At 39.3% G+C, this 13,299-nt stretch overlaps 1 protein-coding gene across 1 annotated transcript; it reads left to right on the top strand.

The window, feature by feature from the left end:
- Positions 1–1,492: 1,492 nt before the first annotated feature.
- LOC148671430 (uncharacterized) lies at positions 1,493–12,669 on the top strand. The gene is made up of 2 exons (XM_088631770.1): positions 1,493–2,117; positions 10,557–12,669. The coding sequence occupies exons 1-2, from the start codon at positions 1,730–1,732 to the stop codon at positions 11,807–11,809; spliced, it is 1,641 nt and encodes a 546-aa protein (XP_088487896.1). The 5' UTR covers positions 1,493–1,729; the 3' UTR covers positions 11,810–12,669.
- Positions 12,670–13,299: the final 630 nt, after the last annotated feature.

Here is a 13,299-nt window from a genome sequence, read left to right as displayed (position 1 = left end):
AAGTAGCATTTGTGCTACATTAATAATATTTTCGTGGAAATATAGAAGTTGTAATTTTTAAAACTTATATTTGAATCAAAATGTGGTTTTGAGTTAAATATTAGCGTGTTCATGGAATTAGTTTGTGTTTGTCATTACTATATATATATAGCCATGTTACCAGAATTTGTAGCTGAAGTTTAATACTTGTGTTTTTTATGATGATTAGCTATTTGTTTATTACAATATTGTATAAAATGCATAATTTGAACTATATATTTTTCAGGGGTGAATAATTGTATATTCTCAGAATAAATTTCTAGACCAAATCATTGGCTTGATTTACTAGTTTCTACACCTATGAGACCTATCTTTGATGTATAATAGACCTTTAACTATATAGGTATAATAGTCCTCTAAATGTTTCCGTATAATAAAACTCCAACCATTTATGTATAATGGACATACTGTATAATCAGAGATGTGTAATTGACGTATAATGATATACGTATATTAAAATTTCATTCTAGACCAATTACGGACCACATTTATACATCTAAGGTATGTGTTTAATCAATGTACTGTACATCAGGAAAATAAAGCATATGCTCAGTAGAGGGGTTGTCATATTTTGTCTGTTAATCAAACATAAACAACAATTATGGACAACCATTTTTTGCCAAGGTTGTGAATATTATAATGCCTTTAAAGTCACGTTTAAACTTTCTGTAAAATTTTAAAAAAACACAGAAATACAAGCGGGCACTGATTTGTGTTCACGATACTCAAATGTAACAAATCCTGCTCTGGAAATTGTCTCTTCTCCCCTTGTGAGCCACAATCCCACCAAAAGGTCTCTGTGTGTCTCTGTTTGGGAGATGTCAAGATGCTGAGCCTGTGCTGTGCTTCAGTGGCAGGTGTAGAAGACACGCTGTTGTACACGGAATGCAAATTGAGCTCCTTGGACATGAAAACTGACAGATGGTTAAACCTTCTCTCAATAAACAGGAGATCCTGTGTCCGAAGTCCTGAGGTGTCTTTCTTCCTGTCTTGTCATACAGAATGTATCATTAAGGACGACCACATATGGCTTGATTTTGTTAAATGCAAGTATTTATTTCCTTTCTTGGAACCACTTGTTTTTCGAGAATTTCTAACAATTTGTGAAATATGAAATAGAAATCTTGCTTATAAGTGCAGAAGAAATACTGCCAGTTGCCAAGAGAACGACACCATTTTTTTTTCTTTAACCAAAAACCTGCATAGGGAGATAAAAATCCAATTGAAAAAATCCACTTGAGAAGTTTTCGTTGGGGAAGATGGTTGTGGAAGGGCAAAAAAATCCATCTGTTCCGTTACGAACGGCGAAGGTCGCAGGTGATTCACTCCTCTTGACTAGGTGGCGCTAGGAAGTGCAGAGTTTATATCCGGCTGAAGAAACTCCTCTTTCTCAGCTCCGCTTCTCTATTGTTTTGAAGTTGCGGCCGCGCTAACGAATGACGTCATTATACTACGCGACCCTGCATGTACTTCAACCACGTGTGGGTGACTGAATAATTTTCTTTAGATAACGAAAGTTGATGTTTTTCTTTAAAATAACTTCAGGTTCTGAATACGTAACGTCTTGTCGACTGTGTTTATGCTTGAACAGAGCACAGCCCTGACAACAGGATCTGTGAAGAATAAAAAATAAGTTGTTCTGTTTAAACTTCGGAAGTCAGTCTTTGTTTCTGACCGATTCTGAAGAAGGATGGCGGAGTGCTTGTTAAATCTGCAAACCCAGCTTGACTCTTTCATGCACGTTTTGCTCAAATCGATCGTGTATGAAGTGTCAGAAGTTTTTGGAAACAGGATGTCTGACTCCGAGAACGAGTTTCAAGACAAACTCCGCAATATCTCCCAGATCCTGGTGAGACGGGCCGTGTTTAAAATCACACAGTGTGTGGAGGACAGTGTCGGGAGTGAAATGGCGCAACTGAAGAAGGAAAACGAGAGCTTGAAGTGGAGATTGAAGCTGTGGGAGAAGGAGTCGGGAGCAGAAGGATATCAGGGACCGACAGATCATGTTGGATACACGCTTCCCTGTGAAGTGACTGCAGGAATAAAAGAAGAAATGGACACGAAACTAGAGCTTTCAGGTCAGTGTGGTGACTTGTATTTAGTCGGGATCTGTGCGAGTTTAAAAACAGTGTCTTTAACTTCCTCACTGGTGAGAGTTTAGTGGAGAGATGCAGAGTGAAGTGGGAAAGACTTGTGTGTTGTAGCAACGGGATTTTTTACTGGAAACTAAACTGTTTTGTCTGGTTACGGTAATAAACACCTCGTTCAGATTCAGCAATTGTTTCACTGAATCAGTGAATAAATACAACGTCATTAGGAAAGAAAACGTATAGATATTGATTTTACGTCGTATTGGCTTTTTATATATTTACTGATGAATGTGTATATAACAATAATTTTAATCGGTTTAAGTATTTCAGTCCTCCGGTCCTCCTCTTCTCAATGCAGTCTTAATCTTAATGTACTGTAGTGTCCAGTCGGTCAGTGAGTCTGCATTAACCCCTCTCTCTCAGTGCTGTGTTATTGTACTACAGTGTCCAGTCATTGTGTCTGTATTAACCCCTCTTTCTCTCAGTGCAATGTTAGTGTACTTTAGTGTCCAGTCAGTGTGTCTCTATTAACCTCTCAGTGTCAGTGCAGTGTTAAATGTAGTGTGCAGCGTTATGTGTATAGTGAAAACCGGTTCAGGGACGCCAAATATGTAACGTTGCCATAGCCAAAATGTAATGTAGTGGCTCTCTGAAGGCACCAGTTCTGTAGGGTTTGGGCATTTACTGAGACAATTATTAATTGTAGCAGTAAATCACAAAGTTGATTCTTTTGATGGCTTTAGAGTCCAACCATGCGACATAACTCAAACAACGCGCACACACAGGTACTAATACACGAGGATACATTTATTAATACATAGAATATGTATGTAAACCTAACAGATCTTATCGAGAGGGTTATCAGAATACAAAAGGTATATATTCAATCAGTTACAAAGTGTTACACATATCAAGAGGACATACGTTCAGTATATCATTCATTAAGACCGTTTCGTAAAGTGAACTTGGTTACAACTTCTACATTAGATACTCAAAACAAGTACATAACTCTTAGGAATTAAATTGATATCAACTGGTTTGGATAACAATTGAATTCTCGAGCTGTAATGCATTGAAGTTGAATACTCATCCAATCTCTGGGGATTCAGATCTCCTGCGGGCACAAAGAAACAGTTGCAGGCTGTTGCTGTCCAATCCGCGCTCTCTGGCTCGGTGCCAGGCTGTGCTGTGCGGCTTGCGACGGTGTGCTGCTGATGCTCACTGGCCTGCTAGTTAAGTTTGTGCACAGGAGAAAAGATGACTGTGAGTCCCAGCAAGTCAGGAAGAGGACCGGTTCGTTCCTGATGAAGAGCTAGTTCTGAATAGTGATTCAGCTTTCCACAGTTCCGACCTGTTCAGGAGGCCTGCTGCTGGTTACTCTCTGGCAACCTCCACTCTAGACTCTTAGAACAAAGGAAAGTTCTGGCACTCGGACACACTGGCCGTTCCTTGGTTGTCCGGGCTGAGTCTCAGGATGGTCAGGAGGCGCGCTGCGAGGATGTCCTGCCCTTGGGAGCCTTCTGCTCCTGGGCCGTCCTGCCCTGGAATTCTCCTTTGAATTCCCTTTAGAACAGTCCACAGAATCCTCTCCAGAATCTTACTGAATCTATCTTTCTGAATCTGAATCTGAATCTCACAGGCTCTCTGTGTTGCCTGTTTTTTTACCTGGAGTAACTTCAGCTCATTGATTGGCTGAAAGTTCCATGGGCATCAGAGTCCCACGTGGGTTACTCGGCCCTACCAGTCCCTGATTGGTTGATCAAGGTGAGATATGAGTCACTTAGTCCTGACACTTAGGAATGCAATCCAGATGTCCAACTCGCACTCCCTAGACAGATAGGCACCAATGGATGACCATTGATCATGATAGCCAGGCTTAGCTAAGTGCATCCCCCTTTGGGAGCTGTCCTTATCAAAAGAAAACATCTTGCATGAATGGTTTCTCTGTGGCTGCACCACAGAGATGAACAGAGAAATGGGGCCTCATTTGGGAAGCTCAGAAACACTTAATTCTGCATTATTATTAAGCCTCGCCGCTACATGTGTAATGTTGTTGTGATATTATTCCAGTAGACTCGCATTTTATACAGCAGTTTCGGTCCTGACAAAGCCTGTATATCCAAAATTGCATATAATCAGAACACCATCCTTAAATGGAGTGGAGGGGCGGAGCAGTGGCTCTGTGGCTAAGGATCTGCGCCTGTGGCTGGAAGGTCGCAGGTTCAAATCCTGCGGCTGGCAGAGGAATCCTACTCCATTGGGCCCCTGAGTAAGGCCCTTAACCCTAACTGCTCCAGAGGTGCTATACAATGGCTGACCCTGCGTTCTGACCCCAAGCCTCTCTCCCTATCTGCTTGTCTCATGGAGAACAAGCTAGTGTATGTGAAAAGATAAATTCCTAATGCAAGAAATTGTATAGGGCTAATAAAGTAATCTTATCTTATCTTAAACAACTCATCTGTCACTGTACTAGCATGTCCATGTATATAGTGTAAATTACAATAAAAACAGTGATACAATTTAACTTTTCTAGTCTTGCTTTTTTTCCCTCTTTGTACTTATATTGATGTTCATGCTGCATGATAACTAGTGACTAGTTCCCAAAGAGCAGCTCAGCTGCGTGCTGTTAAGACTTGAATTTTTGGGGATTCCCACATCTTTATTTATAGTATTTGATTTTTTTTTCACAGCTGACTGGCTATACATGAATTTGTGTAAAAATACGTAACGTAAAATATGAGTCTGCTGTATTTTAAATCCTTTTTCAAGTTATGTGTTCAGAGATGAAGTGTGTTTGTATCTGTGATGTATATCAAGTTCTGAAAATGAGTTTTGAAAAGTTAATTTACTTACTACTGTTGTGTCATACAAATGACAAAGTTCAGGTGTCAGTGAAGCAGAAGTCTCTTTATTTCATATGCATATGGAAGTCTGGCTTCCAACCACCGGACTTAAAAATAAGTAGCTAAAGATGTTCTTTTATACCTTTAAACAAACAAGTTACTATGACGCATTCTAAACAAATGATAAGACAGCAACACATGCCGATTAATTATATCTAAGTTGCAGACTAGACAACAGTTAGTTCTTTTCACGTTCTGGGCGTACAGCCAGCTTACCAAATACATGCCCTTTACCTTACTGACCAAGAACAGGCAGCATCTTTAAATATTTGGGCACAAAGCTAACTTCAAGACACTAGACTGCATAGTTTGCAAAATACAAAAAAATACAAAAACAAAAAAATGATATTATCATCTCACTTCCCAGGTCTCTCCCTTATCTCTTCACTGCTAAATAACGTCTTTGCTATCTGAAATTTAAATTTTAAGCTAGTACTTTTTGTGTGGATATTACTTCCTTTTGAGCACTACTCGAAGCTCGTGTTAAAACTCAGGGCTCAATACTTGACCCTTTACTTTTCAGCATTTACATGTGTCCACTTGGTCAGCTTTTAAGGTCACATGGCCTCAACTGTCATTTCTATGCTGATGATTTTCACCTAGACGTCCATACCAAACCTGACACTGATGTGGCTTTCTCTATTTTATCGAATTGCATCTCCGACATAAAAAACCTATGTGACTCAGAATTTCCTTCATCTTAACTGTGACAAGACTAGAGTCATGCTTATTGGCACCACCCACAAACTTTGTAAAACCAATGCTCTAGACCTATCCGTAGATAGTTCTGTACTTGAGCTTCAGTCTAAATTGAAAACCCGAAGATATTTAACTCAGACCTGACATTGGACCCATATGTGCAGCATATTGTCAAAGCATCTTCCTTTCACATACTATACAGCCACCTTTGAAGGTTTTATGTACAGATGCAGCCATTCAAAACGCGTGAGGTACACCATGGTACAACATGGTGGGCGTGTCGCATCAAAACACGGTATGATGCAGTGTAACGTGTCATATGACGTCATATCGGAAAGTATCCGGAATCACCTTGTAAAACTGCCAGGAGGAGCTATTAAAGGTTAACTCTCATGTACAGCATTTGAGCTTTTAAATTTAAACTGTGTATTACAGCATGTTAATCATCAGTCATTAAAAAGTTAGTATATTTTTTGAATGCAAGATTGTTCAGTTGGGCAAAAGTACACAACACAACCTTTATCATAAATATTTTAATTATGCAGAAATATTTTATGCATCAAAGCCTTTACCGAAGATATCACTAATAGTATTAATGAATGACCTTGGATAAGCTGTAAACTCAAAGTATTACGCTGGTCCACATTATTTGTAACCATCATTTTAAATGAAAATACTTTTAATTTTTCATCGACAAAAAGTAACACCACAGCATTTCGTTGATCTAACTAACAAGAATGGGACATTAGCTAGACAATATGATAAAGGAATAAATGACTTTTTTGGTTTATTTCTTTAGCACATTTATTTGAACATTTCCATCGATTGTACAAGCACTGAAAAACTGCCAAATCCCTAGTTCGTCGGGCATTTTCTTTTACTATAACAGACATAAAAACTCCCTTGCTTTTAACAGAGCGTTTCATAATTTCTAACAACGAAAATGATTTAAACTGCGACACTTTTATATCAAGAGCTCAAAATATCACAAGGATCCTCAAGATTTCAACAAAGACAACAGAAAAAGATATGTGTATCAGATACTGTACATGAGAATCCAAGCTTTTTTTATCTACGCTAAGAAGTAGTCTTTAAAATTTCTTCATCACACAGTGAAGTCAAAATTCCGGGATGTGCGTATATTAGAAAATATAGGACTTCTTCGAATGTGTGTCAGGCAATCAGACTTTGGGACCAGAATTATCAGTTTTATTAAATGTCTTTTTGATACAATCAGACAAATGCAACATAAATTGTTATCTTTGTCTTTTAAGTATCTTAATAAACTATCAGCATAGCTTTCTCCCCGTTTAGATTTATTTTTCTTGGGATTTTGGGATCAAACGTGGGAAGATTAGATTGTAATCATTTTTATTTTTTAAATACATTTTAGGAAAGTGTAATCTATACTAAAAAGCTGTATTTATTTTAATGATTCCCTCTCGCACTCCAAAACATACTGGTAGGTTAATTGGCTTATGGGAAAACTGGCCCTGGTTATGTGTGTTTGTGTCTGTCTGTCCTGTGATGGACTTGCGCTATGTCCAGGGTGTATTCTGCCTTGTGTCCGTTGCTTACTGGGATAGGCTCCAAATCCTCTGTACTGGATAAAGAGATTAGAAAATGGATGGAAGTAAAGGCACTGTGTGGATGGAACTATACACAGTGTTAGAAACCCACTGTGAGATGGCAGCATCTCACTGAGGCTAAATTATTTTATAGGGCTGGCTTAAGGAAACAGCCTTTCCACCTCTCTTGCACATCAATAGCCATACCTAGTTAGTTATTTCAACAAATCTTAAGATGCTGGCTCTGTGGATCCGCATCAGCTATGTTTGTCCATTCCTTCAATTCATGTGCATCCAACACACAGTTCAATGCTAGCAACTACACAAAATCTAAAATACAATCCTCATTTCAGTATCTATGTAAACATACAGTCTGTTAACTTCATCATCTTCATCAAAAGTATGCCTAACCCCATCAGGTTGTGTTCTTGTTATCAGTGTATTCCTCAACTTTCCTCAAATTATCTTTTTCCTACCAACATCTCTAGTCTTATATCCTGCAATAACTCAGCCAACACTTAACCCCTCAAAAGCTGCATGTGTTAATTTCTTTAAATCACAAATATCATATGTAAATACTCGCCATGTAATACTCTGCATGGTGGAATAATAGTTTATTTTAAAGGGAACTAGAGAAACTAGGAACTAGAGAAATCAAGAAAGCCATTTCTTTCTAGAATTAATAAATGCACATCCTGTTCACTGGGGAAATTAAATCCACACTTTAATATGCATCTTTAATATGTTCAGAATTTGACAGCGAGAATCCTGATCGGGATGCATTACGCCTGTCCTTGCACTGGCTTCCTATCAGGTTTCGAGTCAACTTCAAAATCCTCATCCTCATTCAGTACCTATCTGGCTTATTATCTGTCTACTCCCCACCTTTGTCCGTCTGACTCTGGTCTTCTAGCTGTCCTCAAGAACATCTACATTCTGTGGGTGACAGGACCTTCTCTAGCTGCACCCCAGAGCTCTGGATTTGTATCCCCAGTGATATCAGTCACCCTGAGTGCATTTAAATCTAACCTCAAAACCTTTTTCAGAAGAATTAGTGTCTGTATCTGCTTCATTTTCTAATTGTGGTAGCACTTCTAACTGCTTGTCTTTCTTTTATGTATTTACTTTGTAATCTGTGGTCCTTATAACTGTTTTTACATCTACTGTATTGCTTTATTGCTTTGTCACTCTTCTCATTCGCTCTTTGCTAAATGACTTTTCATACTAATCTGATCAATCTAACTGCTTATTTTCTGTGCTTTCTCTATCCTGTTAGATTTACAATTATTCTGAAATTTTTCTTCTTGAAATGACTCATTTTTAAATACCTTTTTTCACTGTTAATATCTTGCAGCAACTATGCGACAAAATATACACTTAGCTCAACCTGACAGTTCATCCTGCTACCAACATTGAATAAAAAAATCTTTAGATTTCTATATTTGTCTTTATCTAGTGGTTTCATTAGTGACACAGGCTAAACTTTCTTGGAAAAATGTATTTTATGTGTTGCGAAAAACTGACTTGCTTTAACAAAATATATTTACAGATCCTTTCGCCTGGCAATCTACCTGAATGCCCAACTATCTGTGAAGCCCTCCATGAAACCATGTTTGCTATTAATTCATTTGGATCTCACTGACAGAATTGCTGTTTTTTATGCGTGCTAAGTTTCTGATTCCTCACTCTGTTTCATGTGTAGAGATGGATAAGACTTTATTGATCCCAAAGGGAAATGGACGTACATGTTCATGAACATGTTTGCATGTTCTTTTGTAATATACACTTTTTGTGATTTTTTTGTATATCTAAGCAAGTGTTCCTGCATCCCTCTTCTGCACTATGTATAGTCATGGCTTTTTTCTGTTTGCTTATTTCAAAGTAACACCTGCTCCATTTCTAAAACTTTTTGCTCTTGTGCATTTTTGTATTTTTTACACCTCTAGCACTTTAACGTCCTGAATTTATATTTGCCTTAATTTGTAGGACGAATTTTAGTTTTAGCCTTAAAAAGCTTCAGTTTTCACTATCTTTTGTTTCTTGTCCTTCAACTGTTATTATTGATCATCGAAATATTGTACTTGACATGACTTGATTCACCCTTTCCTGAACATCTGTGAGTGGCAGAGATAGTGCTGTCTCTGGTGCGATCTTTTGCAGCTGACATTTCACTGTTTTAAACGAATAAGAAATTAGATTGCTCATAAATCACTTATTCTAAATAAACACAGCGTAATTGCTCTCTGAAAATGTTTTCTTGTTCGTTTTGGAGACCTTGATCGAAACTGATTTTAGATGTCAGAAAGAATTTATTTTCTCTGTGTATTTCTGTGTGCGTATTTCCTACATTGCTTTGTCGAGATTTTAACTTTATATTTAGGCTCAGATTTCAACTATAAATCTCACACTAATTACTAGCGGTAAATACTGATGTTTTGCTCCCTCTTACCACAAAAATCTATATGTATTGTATCTGGGATGACCTAATTTTTGTACGTGTACCTACTGTGATTCGGAAACGGAACGGTTAAAGATGGCGACAAGTCAGGCACCCAGAGGGAGGGGGAGAGGGGGTGCGTCTTCCTGCCTCCATAACTAAAATGCCAAATAGGAGTGGCTTAAGCGATGTACACAGTCATGTAACTGACAGTTTGAGGTAGCCTATCGTATAGATTTCGCTTTGTTGCTGATAGATTAAGCTTTCGAAACTCAGCCCCAAATTCATGTGACTGATTTTTCACCCTGTTTCATTGGTTAAACGCAATGATCACATGCACCACCATGGTAACTTGGATGTGTAGTTTTTAATTCAGTTTGAATTATAACTGTACGTACTGTCTTCATATTTGGCAAGGGCTTTAAAGAGAGGGCGCGCCAAAAATATTCGATGCCGTCGTCCTGGAAGAATTTGACCTCAGAACGTTTGACTAGCCTACTGTATGTTCCTAAATTAATATCATTTATGACCTTCTATCTATATACCTTCTTCTGCTCCTCTTCTTTTTATGCTCAGCTACTAAAATTTCCCTTTAGCGGTAAAATTTCCTATAAATATTCAATACTAAGCGGATTAAAATGTGCACAGTAAAGAGATTAAATGATTAAATCTTTTCACTATCGACTAATGCACCATGAGTGCCCGTCGGTACCGTGCATTTTAAATGGCTGCATCTGTATAATAAAGTTTATTATTATTATTATTATTATTATTATTATTATTATAATAAAGGTCTTGTCTTCTTGTCCTGTGTTTTCAGGCTCAGAGGCCAGTGTTCTCCCTGATGCTGGGGAAAGGGCTCCTCTTGAACAGCAGCACAGTGAGGAGGAGGAGTGGAGCTCCCGTCTGATGCAGGAGACAGAGATCACTGCTGCAGAAGGGAAAGAGACACTCAGTGAGCAGCACACAGAGAGCAGACAGAGTGTGGAGGATCTGGACTCTGTGCCCTTGATGAAGACGGAGCCTGAGAGTGGGACACCTGGGCTCTTAGTATGTGATGCTTTTACAGAGAAGATTAATAATCAGGACACGAACAATATGTCACAAGGTTGTAATGAACTTTACTGTGTCTCTGTACAAGAGCTCAAAGAAGAACTGAGTGAGTTTAATCTTACAGATAAGGACATGGAGCCCCAGTTGATTGACCCCGCAGAGCTGAAGAAGGAGCCCCAGGTGATTCAGACTGCTGAGCTGCACACTGAAGGACACGATGGAGAAAACAAATCTCAGTTTCAGAACAGAGAGCAAAATCATTCCATGAAGGATTTGCAGAATAAGAAACCCCAGCATGATCAGACAATGAGGAAGAATCACTCAAAGCCTTGCTCAGATGGAGTGGACAAACTGCCATTACAACACAGGGATGAGCAGCCTTTTTGTCAGTCTAGAATTTCAAAAAACCTTCGCTCAGGAGAGAAATCTTTCACTTGCCGTCAGTGTGGGAAGAGTTTTAGTCAGTCACACAACTTAAAAAGACACCAGGGTATTCACACAGGAGAGAGACCATTCAGCTGCAATCAGTGTGAGAAGAGTTTTAGAGACTCAAGTGCCTTAATAGTCCACCAGCGCATTCACACAGGAGAGAGACCATTCAGCTGCAGTCAGTGTGGGAAGAGTTTTAGTCAGTCAAGAACCTTAATAGTCCACCAGGGCATTCACACAGGAGATAAATTATTCAGCTGCTGTCAGTGTGGGAAGCGTTTTAGTCAGTCACACTACTTAAAAAGACACCAGCGTATTCACACAGGAGAGAGACCATTCAGTTGCAGTCAGTGTGGGAAGAGTTTTAGAGTCTCAAGTGCCTTATTAGCCCACAATCACACTCACACTGGAGAGAGACTGTTCAGCTGCAGTCAGTGTGGGAAGAGTTTTAGTCAATCACATGACTTAAAAAGGCACCAGCTTGTTCACACAGGAGAGAGACCGTTCAGCTGCAGTCAGTGTGGGAAATGTTTTAGTCTTTCAAGTAACTTAAGAGCCCATCAGCGCATTCACACAGGAGAGAGGCAATAGAAAACACTAGGGAGGAGATCACACACCTATCTACATCAGTGGAACTGCAGTGGAGAGGGTCAGCAGTTTCAAGATCCTGGGAGTTAACATCTCAGAGGACTTAACCTGGACCCACCACACTAAAACCATGGTCAAAACAGCATGGCAGCGCCTATTCTTTCTCCGTAGGCTAAAGAGGTTTGGCATGCCATCACATATCCAGGCCAACGTCTACAGGTGCACTATTGAGAGCATCCTGACTGGTTGCATCACTGCCTGGTATGGGAACTGCTCCGCCCGGGATCGCAAAGTACTGCAGAGGGTGGTGAAGTCAGCACAGCTCATCACCGGCTGTGAGCTACAAAACATCCAGGATATCTACTCAGCTAGATGTCTGAAGAAGGCCAGGTCCGTTCTCAAGGACCGCAGTCATCGCAGTCACAAACTATTTTCCCTCCTACCATCCGGTTAACGGTACCAAAGTATTCGGTCCAAGTCCAACAGACTACGGAACAGCTTCTACCTCCAGGCAATCAGACTGCTAAATAGCCAACCTCCAGCTCCTTTAGCAAATCACCTGTAATGGCTACATGGACACACAGTTTTCACTGTATTCAGCATAACTGCACTACTTGTATATATTGCATACACCATGGACACATAGCAGCTCTACTCATATTGAGTTTTATTAAATTTCTATTACATCTGTTATTATGTAACCTTATTTTCATAATCTCAATTTTGTGATTTTTGTGTTTTTGTGATTTCTGTGATTCTTGTGATTTTTGTGAGCTTGCAGAAAAGACATTTAATTGCCAGCAACTACTGCTGCATGCTCTGTTGTTGTGCATTTGATAAATAAACTTTGAAAATAAATTGTTGCAGTCAGCGTGGGAAGAGTTTTAGTGACTGAATCACCTTAAGACACCACCAGCGCATAAGATAAGATCACTTTCTCACATTAGGATTTTGTCTTCTCACAACACTCTCACTATGAGGCCCACAGATAGGAAGAGAAGCTAGGGGTCAGCATCTCTGGTGTAGTTGTGGTTAAGGGCCTTGCTCAGGGGCCCACCAGCATAGGATTTCTCTGCCAGCTGTGGGATTTGAACCAGCAACTTTCCACCCACAGATATACATCCTTAGCTACAGAGCCACTGCACCTAATCACACCAGAGAGGGACCTTCCAGCTGCAGTCAGTGTGGAAATGGTTTTATCCAGTCAGGTGACTTAAAAATACACCGCTTTAGTCACCACTTTAGTTTTTGATTTAATCATAGTCTTAGTCAAGTCAATTGAAATGTCTATTAGTTGAAGTAGGTAACTGCGTCAGCATGTGACATCTGTTAAAGGTTCCTCAGCTGACACTTTGCGTTTTCTTCTCTTTTCAGCATGGAACAAACCTGTACTTGTTCCTAAAATGTCTATTAGTTACTTTGTAGTCACCCACTTTTGATTTAGTCTAGTCAACTAAATGTTGACTATAATTACTCTTACTTATGGTTGATTA

The sequence above is a fragment of the Lepisosteus platostomus genome, chromosome 5, assembly GCF_059453375.1.
Source record: "Lepisosteus platostomus isolate fLepPlt1 chromosome 5, fLepPlt1.hap1, whole genome shotgun sequence".
Classification (NCBI taxonomy): domain Eukaryota; kingdom Metazoa; phylum Chordata; class Actinopteri; order Semionotiformes; family Lepisosteidae; genus Lepisosteus; species Lepisosteus platostomus.
Note: the sequence above shows the minus strand (reverse complement) of the source record. Positions and strands in the feature narration are given on the sequence as shown.

What these genes read in the sequence shown, in the direction of transcription:
- LOC148671430 (XM_088631770.1), top strand. Translation starts at nt 1,730, where the DNA reads ATGGCGGAGTGCTTGTTAAATCTGCAAACCCAGCTTGACTCTTTCATG. An exon ending in CACGAAACTAGAGCTTTCAG is followed by an intron (nt 2,118 to 10,556) that starts GTCAGTGTGGTG and finishes CTGTGTTTTCAG; the next exon opens with GCTCAGAGGCCAGTGTTCTC.